This window comes from Canis lupus, chromosome X, assembly GCF_048164855.1.
Source record: "Canis lupus baileyi chromosome X, mCanLup2.hap1, whole genome shotgun sequence".
Lineage (NCBI taxonomy): Eukaryota > Metazoa > Chordata > Mammalia > Carnivora > Canidae > Canis > Canis lupus.
The window spans coordinates 93,945,420-93,960,014 of record NC_132876.1 but is presented as its reverse complement, the minus strand read 5'-3'; the positions used below and the strand labels follow the sequence as shown (position 1 = coordinate 93,960,014).

The following is a 14,595-nucleotide window of genomic DNA, read 5'->3' as shown; positions in this document are numbered from 1 at the left end:
GTGTGTTGTAAAAAAAAAAAAAAAAAGAACTTAGTAATTAAAACTCAAAGTATTTTTTATAAACTGATTCTTTATATTTTAATTTAAGTTACACTTGAATCTGAATGGCCAGCATTCCCTTTTTGTTTATTCTGGTATTTTGATTAAAATAATTTACTACTGACAGATGTTAATATTTAAATGATTCTTTGCTGAACTAAAAAAGAACAATTAAAAAGCAGTAATTTTTATTCTTTTATCACTAAAAGATTTGATTGTTGTCTTTTCCAGATTGAGTCTCATTTAGTAAAAATGTACACACAACCAAAAAGTTCTGAACAATATCTGCACAATTGCCTGATTATTGTGAATGTACTTCATGAAATTGGCTTTGACATGGACATACAGGTGAGTGCCTATGTATCACATATTCCATACATGTAAATTTCTTTTCATATTTTTCCAGCTTTATTAGGTATGATTGGAAAATAAAAATAATGTATATTTAGTTTGTACAATGTGATTTTGTATGTATACAATATGATGATTTATACATTTATATGTGTGTGTGTATACACACAATGTGAAATGATTACCACAATCGAGTTAATTAACACATCCATCACCTCATATAGTTACCATTTTGTGTGTGTGAGTATGTGTATGTGTTTGTGATGAGAACACTTAAGATCCAACATTTCCTCATTTCCTCCATCCCCCTCCTGTGGCAACTTTCTTTCTACTCTCAGATTACATGGGTTTGACTTTTTTAGATTTCACATACAATTGAAATCATAAAATAATTGTCTTAGTGTGCCTGGCTTATTTTGTTTAGCATAATGTCCTTTGGTTTCTTCCATGTTATCACAAGCAACAAGATTTCATTCTTTTTTATGACTAAATATCCCATTGTGAGTATATACCACATTTTCTTTACTCATTTATCCACTGATGGAGAGGTTATTCCATATCTTTGATATTGTGAATAATGTTGCAGTTGGACATGGAAGTGTAGATATCTCCGAGATGCTGATTTCATTTCCTTTGGATATATACCCAGAAATACGGTAACTGGACTGTATAGTAGTTCTGTTTTTAATATTTTAGAAGAATCCCATACTGTTCCCCATAATGACTATAACAAGGCACATTTCCACCAACAGCATACAAAAATTCCCCTTACTTTACATCCTTGCCAACACTTTATCTCTCCTCTTTTTGATAGTAGTTATTCTAACAGGTGTGCGGTAATATTGAATTGTGATTTTGATTTACATTTCCTTCATGCTTAATGATGCTGAACAACTTTTCATGTACCTATTGGTTATTTGTATGTCTTCTTTGGAAAAATGGAAAAATGTTAGTTGACTCCTTTTAACATTCCTTTGTTCATATATTTTAAATCTAAATTGAGCAGTGTTTTTGTAGGATGTAGCTAAAATGTGGAATTTGAAATATGACTACATAGAAATCTGGATATTTCTAAATATATATAATTATGTATATCTAACTGTGCATGATAAGAAAATAGTTCTAGTGATTTGTCCAGTTTTCTTAAACCCCGAGAATGAAGCTTGAGTGATTTAGTAGCACTACCCAAGCTCTAAAATTGAATTAAAGGAGCAGACTTCTTTGAATATAGATGTATTATCATTTTTTTAATTTAGTAGCTAAAAAGACAACTTTTCATTTTGGTTTTAAAATAAATATTCATGTTGAGATCAGAATGGCAATATACATTATTATATTTGGATCTTCACATTATAATTCCACCTGGCCTTTCACATCAAGTCCTCAATAGCAATAATCATTATATGCTTACAATTTTGAGCCCTTTGTTAGAGTAATGAAATAGTATAACAAATTATTTCTTGGGGCGCCTGTGTGGTGCAGTTGCTTGAGCACCCCACTGGGTTTGGCTCATCCTGATCTCAGTGTGGTGAGATTGAGCCCCATGTCAGGGTCTCTGCTCAGCACGGAGTCTACTTAAGTTTCTTTCTCCCTCTTCCTCTGTCCAACCCCTCAAGGTCATTCTTTCTATCTCTCAAGTAAATAATTTTTTAAAAATAAATAAATGATTTCTTACTTTGAAGAATATACAAAACCATTGAATTATCAAGATATGTGCATAGTCAATGATAAAAAAAAACATTCTACTCATGTAATTGTCGGTGTATGCAAAAAAACAAAGTATAAAATTCAGATAAGGGAAGAGATCAATATGATCTAGATGGATCCACCAAAGATTTTATAGAGAAGGCAGGACTTATTTGGGGTCTTGAAGGTAGATTGGAGTTGGATTGGTAGTGGTAAGAGACGAAGTTGTTTACTCAGAGGATATGGAGTAAACAGCATGTCAAATGTAATACATGACATACATTAAGGAAATTCTGTGAAGAGAGTGCCTTAGTTGAATTTCGAGATTAGAAAAATCAATATAGATATATATTGGGATATTGGATATCAGCATAAAAAGTCAGAATTATGTGGTATAATGGGAATAAAGGTATTTGTTCTTACAACTATGATTGGAAAGGACTCATAGGAGAGGGCCTGGAGACAGGGATCATAGACCAAACAAAATATAATTTCAGTTGGTCAAAGAGGAAGATATTTTCTCTACTCATGTCATTTGGGAACTTAAAATAATAAGTTGATATAGGAAACATTTGAGGTTTGCTAGACCTTGTGAACAGTCACAAAAGAAGGACACGGGAGAAAGACCATTACAGCTAACTGAGTTTTCTGTTCCATGACACAAGAGACATTGATGATGCCAATGCCCACATATGGCTTGGTATAAAGCTGTTCCTCACACCTGCTGGAAAAATGACATTTCATAATGATTTGCTTTTTCCTTGTATGAAAGTCACTTGCATGTTAAAGTCACTTTGTTTCAGGTCTGACATTTACCTTCTTTTATATTGATGTAGGTGTAAAGAGAAACTGTATTTTAGGATTTTGGCTAGAGATTTCTTTTATAAGAGAGTTTTAGAGATAAACTTCAATGAAAGACTTTGGTTTGAAAGAGTAAAAATACTGTAGTTCTCATGAATTCAACAAATTGAGTATCCTCCAGAAAAGACACTGGATAGACCCTGTAAGTGGTACAGATATGATTAAACCACAATCATGCCTTCAAAGATGTTATTAATAGTGACCAGTACACAAAAAAGATCTGATGCAAAGAAGATAGTGAATGCCATAGTATACATAGAAGCAATGTGCTATAGGAATCAAAAGGGACAGAAATCATTCTGGTAAGGGAACCAAGAAGAGTTACAGGAGACATTTGGTGTTCAAGGTGGCCCTTGAGAATTTGATCAGACTCAAAAGAAACTTAAATATTTTTGTTTGGACAATGTAAATCATTATATGTTGTGATTCTCTCCTTTGCTTTTTTTTCTTAGATTTTATTTATTTATTCATGAGAGTTAGGGAAAGAGAGAGGGAAACAGAGGGAGAGGCAGGCTCCTCGCAGAGCAGGGAGCCCAATGTGGGACTTGATCCCAGGACCCTGGATCCTAGGACCCTGGGATCATGACCGGAACCAAAAGCAGACACTCAACTGACTGAGCCACTCAGGTGCCCTCTCCTTTACTTTATTATTTCCTCAGATATGTTGACTCAAAATTTTTATTTTATTGTATAATCAAACGATATTTTAAAATGTGAATAATACATAAAAATGCAGTGAAAGATTTGATGAATGGAGAAACTGGCAGTTAACTGATAATTATCAAGCTTTTAATAACCAGTTTCAATTCCTTAACTTTTTTTTTTATCAACTTAAATTTACCAACCACATTAAATCACAAAATTCAAAAATATTAAATTAAGCGATAGTGAATTAATGCCAATGCATAGCACTGGTTCACATTTAAAACCAAAGAAATTCAAAATATTTATTAATGTTTAAGTTTCTCCTTTATTATATTCTTTGCAGCTGTGGAATCAGCTAGATAAGTTTCTGTACCTGTGTTATGTCCTGTTGTGGAATCTTGCCATTTGAAATATAACAGTTGTTTACATATCTTCTCTTTCATGACATACATTATATTTAAAGCAAAAATATAGTGGGAATTATTTGGACTCAGTATAGAATGTATTTTTATTCCCTCATGTAAAGAAATGGATATGAAAATAAATATAACATTTATAGAGATTGTACTACACCTAATTCACTGAGTAGTGATGGGAGCTAAAGTTGAATAGATAATTTGACTTTTCTCTTAAAATTTTCATTTGCTTTTGGGGCTCCTGGGTGGATCAGTCTGTTTCGCATCTGACTCTTGATTTTGGCTCATGTCATCATTTCAGGGTTGTGGGAATCAAGCCACAAGCACTGGGCTTGGAGCCTGCTTGAGCTTCTCTTTCTCCCTGCCCCCTCCCCTTCTCTCTCTCTTCTTCTCTCCTTCTCTAAAAAAAAAAAAAAACACTTGTTTTTAGCAAGTTTGATGCTTTTAGCATTAAAAAACAATTCAGGAGTGAAAACACTTTAAAAATAAACAAATTCTTGGACACCTGGGTGGCTCAGTGGTCAAGTGTCTGCCTTCCGCTCAGAGTGTGATCCTGGAGTGCCAAGATCGAGTCCCACATCAGGCCCTTCATGGAGCCTGCTTCTCCCTCTGCCTGTGTCTCTGCCTCTCTCTGTGCGTGTCTCATGAATAAATAAATAAAATCTTTAAAAAATAAATTCAATATTTTATGTTAGATTAAGTCAGGCATTAGGAGATTATAGGAATAGTCAGTCAGTTACTCAATAAAGTTATTAGAGATTCATTTTTGCTCAGCCCTTCTCAGCCTCTGGTTTTGTTTTAGGTGTGTGCACTAATAACCACCAAATTTCTATTGAAATTCTCATGTAACACTGCTATACAGTTACTCTTGGGGCTAGTTGAATAGCACCTCATCTTTCACTTCTCTTTTTCCATAAGGTAAACCTTTTCTAATGGTTAACTGCATATTTCCTGTTACGTGTCATTAGCCATAATTACATTCCATGCTTGTAGCCAAACCAGTGTTTGATAAAAGTAATGAAACAGCCACAAAAATTGGGATTCTTAGGGAAGAAGAAAGGAAAAAATTGCTTTGCAGAAGGTAATCAAGTGTTCTCTGTAGAATTAAAGTATGTCAGTGGGTACTGCTAGTTATATTTGGTGTCCAGTACAAAAGCTGGTAATATCTTGAAGTCATAGAAAATTAAATCCTCCACAAAGGTCGACATTATTTCACCTCTTCTTGTTACTGATGAAAAAACTGAGGCCTTGGGAAACCAATTGATTTAGTCAAGATCATGGCACTGTGTAGTAGCAGGGCTGGAATTTGGTTTACCAGATTTCTACTCCAGCATTTTTCTCTATTATGACCTATTTTGTTTAATTCTTTGGTGGGAAATGGACCAATACAGTTGAAGTTCTTCTAGGTTAGACCTGTATAGAGAAAGCAATGATTATATCTTTGAAAGATATTTCACAAGGAAATCTTCTTTTAAACAAACCTAACTTAAAATAATAATAATAAACCTATTTTAACATTTGGATTTTTGAGCCTAGGATCGACTAAAGTGTAATTGCTTTAGGTCATTTTCATCGAAACTTATAAGGAAAGTTAGGATGCTCTTTTCTCTTTTTTTTTCAGTCTAATATCTTAATAATCAAATATATTTTCCCATTAAGATAAACATATTTTTTTTTAATTTCTAAAGTATTGCATTTTCATCCCATTATATATTTTCCAAAGATGAGTTTTAGGTATAATTCTATATTGTTACCTATATTTTAGATAATATTGTTACCTATATGAGGTAATATTGTTATCTAGGTAATATTATTACCTATATTTTATGCTGTAGTCACTAAAAAAGTGTTCAAAAGGCTTTTTATTGACCTCAGACTTGAGCCTACAGTGTTCTGCCACTAGTCTTACCCTTCCCCCAACAAACACATTTCTCATCACCTTAGACAGCCCTCTTTTTTAAAAAAATATTTATTTATTTATTTATTTGAGAGAGAAAGAGAGACCATGGGGTTGGGGCAGAGAGAGAGAATCTCCAGCAGACTCCCAATATGGAGTCCCATTTGGGGCTCTGTCTCACTACCCTGAGATCATGACCTGAGCTGAAATCAAGAGGCAAACACTTAACTGACAGCTACCCAGGTGCCCCACAGCCCTCTTTGATCCCACTCATAGGTAGGCCCATCCTAAAGAGCCCAGCAGAGCCATAGTCTTCACTTTGTGAGAATTAAACTCTGTATTTAGTTTTTAGTTTTTTAGTTTGTTCTTATCTTTAATATTTTTCCTTCACATGTTGACTAACATTGTATTTCATGAAGAAATGTGCTACCACAGAATACTGATGAGTAACTTTGGAGTCTTGGTGTGTTTCTCCGTTTTCCTCAAATCATACTCACTAGCAGCTTTCTACCCTGCCGAGGAAGGCCAGCTCCTTTATTTTTTACTAAAAATCTCCTACCCAGGCACCTTTATTGGTTAGCCTTACTGCTTATTGACAAAACAAGAAACAACAGGGACACCTGGGTGGCTCAGTGATTGAGAGTCTGTCTGCCTTTGGCTCAGGTCGTGATCCCGGAGTCCTAGGATCAAGTCCTGCATCAGGCTCCCCACAGGGAGCCTGCTTCTCCCTCTGCCTATGTCTCTGCCTCTTTCTCGGTGTCTCTCATAAATAAATAAATAAAATCTTAAGAAAAAAAACACAAGAAACAACAAACTCTTCTATTCTTTCAAATAAGTAAAAGAATATATTTAGGAATATGAACCAGCAGATGATCAGAGGAGCTGTTTTTTATTTGCTGGGAACTGCTGCTATACTTCAGAGTTAAGTGTATTAGTTCCACATAATGGCTTAGGTCTCCTTGGCTCACACACTATTTGCATTTCCAAGCCAGACCTGGATCATTTTCAGTTACTGACTTGAATATGAGCCATTAACTAGATCTTCATTTTATAGAAGTGTACTGACAATGACAGAGTTGTTAGTCCATCAGCGGTGTTTTATGTCTTCTAATCCATGCCTTAGACCATTCTCAATACTTCTTTGCTATGAGTAATTCTCTACGACCTTCACATTTTTCTAGGACATCATAGATACTACATGAGCTGATACAAAGAATCTTTCCTCCTACTCCTGACTCTACTTTTTTTTTTAAGGTTTTAAGATTTTATTTATTTATTTGACTGAGGAGAGAGCACAAGCCGGGTGGGGAGAAGGGGCACAGGGAGAGGGAGAAGCAAACTCCCCACTGAGCAGGAAACCTGATGCGGGACTTGATCCCAGGACTCCATCCCTGGACCTTGGGATCATGACCTAAGTCAGCTTAACTTACTGAGCCACCCAGGTGCTCCTGACTCTACTTTTTATATTCAGTGTACATTCAGGCTATGTTGATTGTCCCTGCTATTATTCCTTTGCAATTCTGGCTTTTATCTCAAATCTTTTCCAGCAACCATCACTAATTTACCTTGGTTATCAGTATGATTACATTTTCTGACCTATTACAATTTGTTCTAGAAAAAGTACTCCCTATCCACCCCCACCCCCACCTGATCTGCCTGCATTGTTGCTCTTGTGTTATTCCTCATTCAGAAATCAAGTCCCTCACCTTGGCATCGATGACACCCTCCACAGTGTGGCCTTGGCGCTCCTTAGTCTTTTCACGCAGTGCTTCGCCTTTCTTGCCTTACACATGATTCGAATTGTACTTCTTTAACAAATAAACACTATACTTCCCTATATCCTTGCACTGTAGTTCTGTGCCTTTCTGATGGAAAACATCCTTTTCTGCACCCCAGGCACAACCTATTTAAGATCCAAGCACTCTTCAAGGCCATCTCTTGTGCTGCCTTCTGCCTTGAGCTTTTGCTTGAAGTTCTTGCCTTCTTTTACCTCAGTAATTTGTCTACTTCTCTGTTCTTTTTTATTGCTGTTTATGGTACTTTGCATCAGGAGCAGTGTCTTAGTCACATCGGTCAGTATTTCTAGTGCCTAATATTTTTATGATCTCTGACAAGCTTTTGTGAAGACTTTGAGGCCGTGAGGTCAGTGTTATACTGAGAACACATCTAATTCATCTTTTAACACCTGAGTCAAGCTTTTCTGATTCACAGCAATATTCTGTTTACTGTGTTTACAGTTCAGTGTCAATGTCAATTAGTAATATTTTAAAATATGTTAAAGTAATTCAATAATTGCTGTATTATGCCTTAGCCCTTTTTATATATTTCATCGACATATCCTCTCTGATGTATATTTCTTTTCTTTGAAACTAGGCCACGGACATCTGTGACCCTAATCCAATCCTGATGCTCATGCTTTGTGTCTATATGTATGAAAGGCTCCCGACATATCTCCCCAAGAAGGTGGTGCCCTTTCATTGTACTCTACATGACACTGTGCTGAGACAGGTATGGAATATTTGGGGCCAAAATATGTGAAGTTAAACACTTCACAGGGGTTTTAGTTAGTTCTTTTCCAACCCCAAATTAACGAAAGTATCAATATGATATAGTAAGCCTTAGCAAATATTGCTTTTTCTAAAGAAGGTTTAGCAGAGTGAGACAATTTTTGCATAATAGTAACCACCTGCAATGAAATGATGATTCCTAGATGATTCATTTGATGAATGCGGCTTGGGGAAGTAGAAAATGGAAAGTCAGGCACTTCAAAGGGCAAATTTTCTCAAAGTACTTGACACGCATTTCACGTGCAAGGGGACTGACCCCAGGAGTGTAAACTTGTGTTCTGAATGTACTCAGCTTTCCACAAGGGAGCAGTTTACACATCTAGTTGAATTTATTCAGATGAGGATATAGAAATGGAAATAAAAATCAAAGTTTTCAGGAAAAACTTCAGGAAAAAACCAGGACCATCTAATTCCCACTAAAGGATATTATATGTGCAGGAGCTGCTAAATGTATAACAGTGAAGTTTTTAATATGCAGAAAAAAATCAAAAATGAAAATAAAATTTGAAATCCCATGACAATAACAAATCTGTATAAATATGTCTATATTTATGAAGTGTTCTCTTTGATTGAAAAATATCTTGTCAGGCATCTGGATGGCTATGTCGGTTAAGCATCTGCCTTAGACTCAGGTCATGATCCTGGGGTCCTGAGATTGAGCCCCACTTCTGGCTCCCTGCTCAGTAGGAAGCCTACTTCTCCCTCTCCCTCTGCCTGCTATTCACCCTGCTTGTGCTTGTTCTCTCCCTCTCTCTCTCAAATAAGTAAGTAAGTAAGTAAATAAATAAATAAATAAATAAATAAATAAATAATAAATAAATAAAATCTTTTAAAAAAAAAAAGGAGAAATATCTTGTTAAGGACCATTGGCCTCAATTTGTTTTTCAAGCTGTTTGTTTCATATTTACACTTTGAAATATCTTCTAGCACACAATTTTTATTTTTAAAATTCTTTCCAATTTTTTTAAAAGATTTTATTTATTTGAGAGAGAAAGAGCATGCACATGAAGAAGGGAGATGGAAAGAGAAAAGGGTGAGGGGCAGAGGGGGAAGGAGAGGGACAAGCAGACTCTGCACTAAGCATAGAGCCTGGCTCAGGTCTAAACCCCAGGACCCTGAGATCATGACCTGAGCTGTAACCAAGAGTATGATGCCTAACCGACTGAGCGACCCAGGCACTCCTAGCATACAGCTTCAAATTGCTTATGTTTATGTCAGATTGTTCCTTCTACAAATTTTCATAAAATCTTCAACTAGATTTATAGGTCTCTCATTGTTTCTTTGAGGACACTAGTGGCTGATAGAATCTTATTTCATACAAAAGTTACTTTACCTCTTTGGTCAGATCATATCTATTCCTTTTCTTTGGCTATTCTATGTATTCCTCCTCATATTTAGTTGAGAGGATGTGATTTTATACTTTTGATGCAGAACTTGTCCATATTTGGTCTTCAAAAGATATGTCTTGGTGATCTTTGATTTGTAATTGTGCCTCTGAATAAATATGTAGCCTCTGTGACAAGATGATTGATGGTTGGTAAGGATTCAGTTAAAAATCAGGGAAAATCAGGTACTTGTCTCAGCATGTAAAGGGTTCAGTTTAGGGTGAGGAAAACCTCTCCTTATTTTTTCTTAGTATATGTTGAGATATGATTCCTTTTAAGGATTTTTTTTTTCTTTTTTTGTCAGAAAAAAAGACATAAAACTCTTTGGAAGTTTTTTCAACAGTATTTACTCTGATAATTCCCTAACTGCAATGATTCTCAAAGCCTGGAGCTGTAATTATGTTGGAGAGATCTTTTGACTTCAAAATAAAATTTCTAAAGAGTTAGAAATGTTTTGATTAAGCCTGCAGAAACTAGGAGGAGTCTGGATTAGATTAAGCAGTGATTTATTATAGTAAGGTTTAATTCCAGTTCTTTAATTCTGTCCATGTGTTTGTATTTCTTTATGCCATTTAATTGCCATTATTTTTTAAAAGTACTTAACAGAAACTGTTTCAACATAAATTTTAATTGTGATGTTAAAAATCAAATTAAAGGGATCCCTGGGTGGCGCAGCGGTTTGGCGCCTGCCTTTGGCCCAGGGCGCAATCCTGGAGACCCGGGATCGAATCCCACGTCGGGCTCCCTGCATGGAGCCTGCTTCTCCCTCTGCCTGTGTCTCTGCCTCTCTCTCTCTCTCTCTGTGACTATCATAAATTAAAAAAAAAAAAATTTAAAAAAAAATCAAATTAAAGCAATTAAAATGGAAACAGTTCTTTCCACATTTAGCTCTTTACTAGAAATAATGTTCATATCTTAAGATTATAGATGACAGGCACCTGGTTGGCTCAGTAGGTAGAGCATCCAACTCTTGATCTCCAGGTCTTGAGTTAAAGCTCCACATTGGGCATGGAGCCTACTTTAAAAAAAAAAAAAAGATTATAGATGAAATTATACAGATACAGCTTTTATTTTCCACAAATGTAGAGTATGTCTTTTGAAGGCAACAAAAATTAAATATGAATGCAAAAAACTGTCAGTTACAATAAGCTTTAATTTTAAATTTAATTTAAGAAAATCACTGATTTGGAAATTGCTGAGAACGTTTGGCATAATTTGCCCCTATGCATCAACACCATAAATGGCAGTGCTTAAGTTGTTGAGTATTTTATTTTATTTTATTTTTTAACAAATTTATTTTTTATTGGTGTTCAATTTGTCAACATACAGAATAACACCCAGTGCTCATCCCGTCAAGTGCCCACCTCAGTGCCCACCACCCAGTCACCCTCACCCCCTGCCAGTTGTTGAGTATTTTAATCAACATTTTCATTACTCTAGAAAAAAGAAGAATCTCAAGAAATGGCTACTAGAATTGAAAAAGTATTTGTGTAACTATATGTCACTAATAGAAACATAGAATCCTAGAACCAGTAAAAAAAAAAAATAGTGATCAGTGAAAAAAAAAATGTAGATTGTGTGGTTTTCTGAGGTATTTTTAAAATGCAATTGAACTTTTCTTCTTACTTTTTTGAAGCAGAATTTACACAGAAGCACAGTAGTTAAAGATAACTATTAAATAGTGAAAGATAAGCTATTGTTACAAAAGATGCACAAGGGGAATTGAGGCTCCAAAGCTTTTTTTCCTTTCCTTGAACAGATTTCCTTTGTCCCCATTTGCCACTTACTACCCCAATGTGAAATCCTGAGTGGAATAATCTGACCACAGGTGAGCCCAATGCCTTTGTGTCATATATAGGATATGACATAATGAGAATGAGTGGCTTTTTTCAGATTTCAGAGCTGGTTATGGAAGTTCCAGGACTATAAAACAAAAACATTTCACAGAGAATCCTCATGATTTTCTACATTTCCTTTCAGAAAACAGAAACTAGTTCTCTGGAACTTAAAATCATTTACTAGTACTTCAAATTCATACATAAATACATACATACATACATAAAAAATAACACACTGGGTTTGTCTTGCCCCCAGTATAAATGATATGCACAAGTAGGCAAACAACATGAGAGCCCCAATTCCTCGGTGTAACCAAAGATAGAAGAAACTCTTTGGCAACAATGTACTTGTCCTGGTAGTTACCAAAAATTCTCATTGAAATATAAAACTAGTTAATTTAATCTTTTATTTTTTTTAAGATTTTTTTTTTTTTTTAATTTTAGAGAGAGGTAGAGAGAGAAAGAGCAGGAGGAGGGACAGATAGAGAGGGAGAGGCAGAGAATCTCAAGCACTCTCTGCACTGAGTATGGAGCCTGATGCAGGGCGCAATCGCACCACCCTGAGATCACAACCTGAGCAGAAACCAAGAGCCAGACACTTAACTAACAGAGCCACCCAGGCGCCCCTAGTTAATCTTTAACAAATCTACCAAATTCTGTATAAGTCACCATTATCACTGTAAGTCACTATAATCATGCATGGTGCTAATTGTTGACTCTTCCGATCTCTGTGACTATACTTCTTGGGCTATGTAAGTTGCACTCACCTGTTGTCACTCTAATTTGGCCAATCATGCATTTTTCCCCATGTCATCTTCCTCCTCTGAGTCAGTACTTTCCATGATAACCTGGAATCTTTCCACTGTGTCTGTTTTTTTTTAAATCTCCATTATATTCTACATAAACACTTGGATATTCACAGTTTTCATGAGATATTCTCTCTAACTTGTCCTCAAGTACCCTCCCTATCTTGGCATCAGAAAGAAAGGAACACCCAACCCAATGTTATACTATTGCTTCAAGTCAAGGCCACCATCATTTTCAGCCTGGGCCTCTGTTTTTAAATGTACATTCCTTATAATACTTTCTACACTGAGCAGCCTGAGTAGTATTTTTGTAAATTGGATTATCTAAGTTCTCTGTTTAAAATTCTCCAAAGATTTCCCTTCGCAGTAAGAACAAAATCCAAGTTGCTAACTTTGGATTTCAAACCTTTGATGGTCAGGTGTTTCTACATCTGTCATTTCCTTACTTGAAAGCTTGAAAGCTCTTTCTCCTTGCCTATTCTGGTAAACTATCTATATATGTGTTATTTTTAAATACGAAGTCTGCTTTCCTCCAGTTAGTGCACATTAGGAATATTTTCATGATTGAAGTGTATAACTTGCTTTGATGAAAATAAGTGCTAAATTATATATTTTTAAAATTCATGATCTTATGTATACTCTCTTCAATATAGATTCTACTGAAAAATCCAAGCTTGAAACACTTAGTGTATAATGCTACAATTATTGGAAAAGATGCCTCTGACTTCTCCCTTTCCCAGGCAAGGAACACTGTGACAATATCTCCAAAGTAAGTGTTTTTTTTTTTTCTTTTTAAATTTTGCTTCACTAAAAATAACCTTAGAGTTTTAATGTGTATTATAATTATAAAAGAGTGGCCTGGATTTGTTTTTAACTAGTATATGTATAATGAAAAGATTATCACTCAGGTATAGATAAATTATGTGTATGTTGCTGAGATTCCTCACCAATTTTGTTAAAACAATTTTAACAACATAAAACAGTTGCTTGTTATGTATGCTTTTAATTTTAGTTTATTTTACATGCATATGGGCCATAGAGATTAGATTATAAGTTGTTTGTTTATGTACTGTGCTTCAGTTTCCTGTAGGAAATTCAAATCAGTGTGTGCTAAATTTAGATGTATATATATCTGTTATATAGTTATATTACTTACTTATATATATTTTATAGATATTATATATAACATTATTATATATCATTCTGTTTATATGTTATATATAGTTGTTGCTGAGCAATGTGCTCATTGTAGAAAATTTAGAAACTATGAAAGTACAAAGAACAAAGAAAGTGAAAGACTGATAATCTTACCTCAAAGCCACCTTCACTGTTGCCATTTTTCTCCATCCCTTCACTGTCATTGTGTTTGTATGTGTGACTAGATGCATATATATATATGTTATATATATAATATATATATGCACTAGGTGTACATGTGTGTGTATATATATAGGTGTATACCTAGTGTGTACACACTCACAAATTGTAGTGATTTTCTTTAAAGTCTCATTTCTGATTCTTTTCTCATGATGCTTTTGTTTAATGTTTCTTATACTATCCTACTTTCAAAAATAAAGCACAAATGAAACCCCCAAAGAATAGTTAGTTAGTGCACATTAGGAATATTTTGAGAAATTAAATATAAGCATAATGTATGAAATTAAATATAAGCATAATGTATGACTCTTCCCAGATCAACAAATCCTATTAGATATGTCAACGGTTTTAATGTTGGCAAATATTCTTATTTCAAAATACAAGGATGATAAGAGAATAGCCATGCTAGTATCACAATGGTTCACAGACTAATAACCAGTAATTGATTTCAGCCAGCTAGAATTTTAGTCATTGCCTTTGCATTCAATTATTTTTTTTGCAGTACAGAGTGACAGGTTATAACTACTAAAGTTACTTCACCTGGTTATCTTTTTGGTTTTTAATTATACATTAACCTGAGTTACTTTTCACATTGTAATTATTATTACTTCTAGTATATGAAATACAGAAATAATTGGAAATAAGGGCCATTTTAATTACATTTAAAATACCAAGAAACCCAGTTCTAACAGTGCCCTTGGCTTGTGTCATTAGCCTGTGTTTGTTT

The 14,595-nt window shown here is 34.8% G+C and overlaps 1 protein-coding gene across 5 annotated transcripts in view; it reads left to right on the top strand.

The window, feature by feature from the left end:
• Positions 1-14,595, top strand: part of CFAP47 (cilia and flagella associated protein 47) — a 502,530-nt gene that overhangs the window by 216,486 nt on the left and 271,449 nt on the right. For 4 of the 5 annotated variants that reach the window (XR_012026084.1, XR_012026085.1, XM_072815367.1 and 1 more), the window contains exons 35-37: positions 271-387; positions 8,269-8,403; positions 13,145-13,260. Coding sequence is in view for 3 of the 5 variants with exons in the window: in XM_072815367.1 (XP_072671468.1) it covers positions 271-387; positions 8,269-8,403; positions 13,145-13,260 (368 nt within the window). In the remaining 2 variants the exon portion in view is untranslated. The remainder of the gene's footprint in view (positions 1-270; positions 388-8,268; positions 8,404-13,144; positions 13,261-14,595) is intronic. The other variant, XM_072815366.1, reaches the window with a different exon arrangement.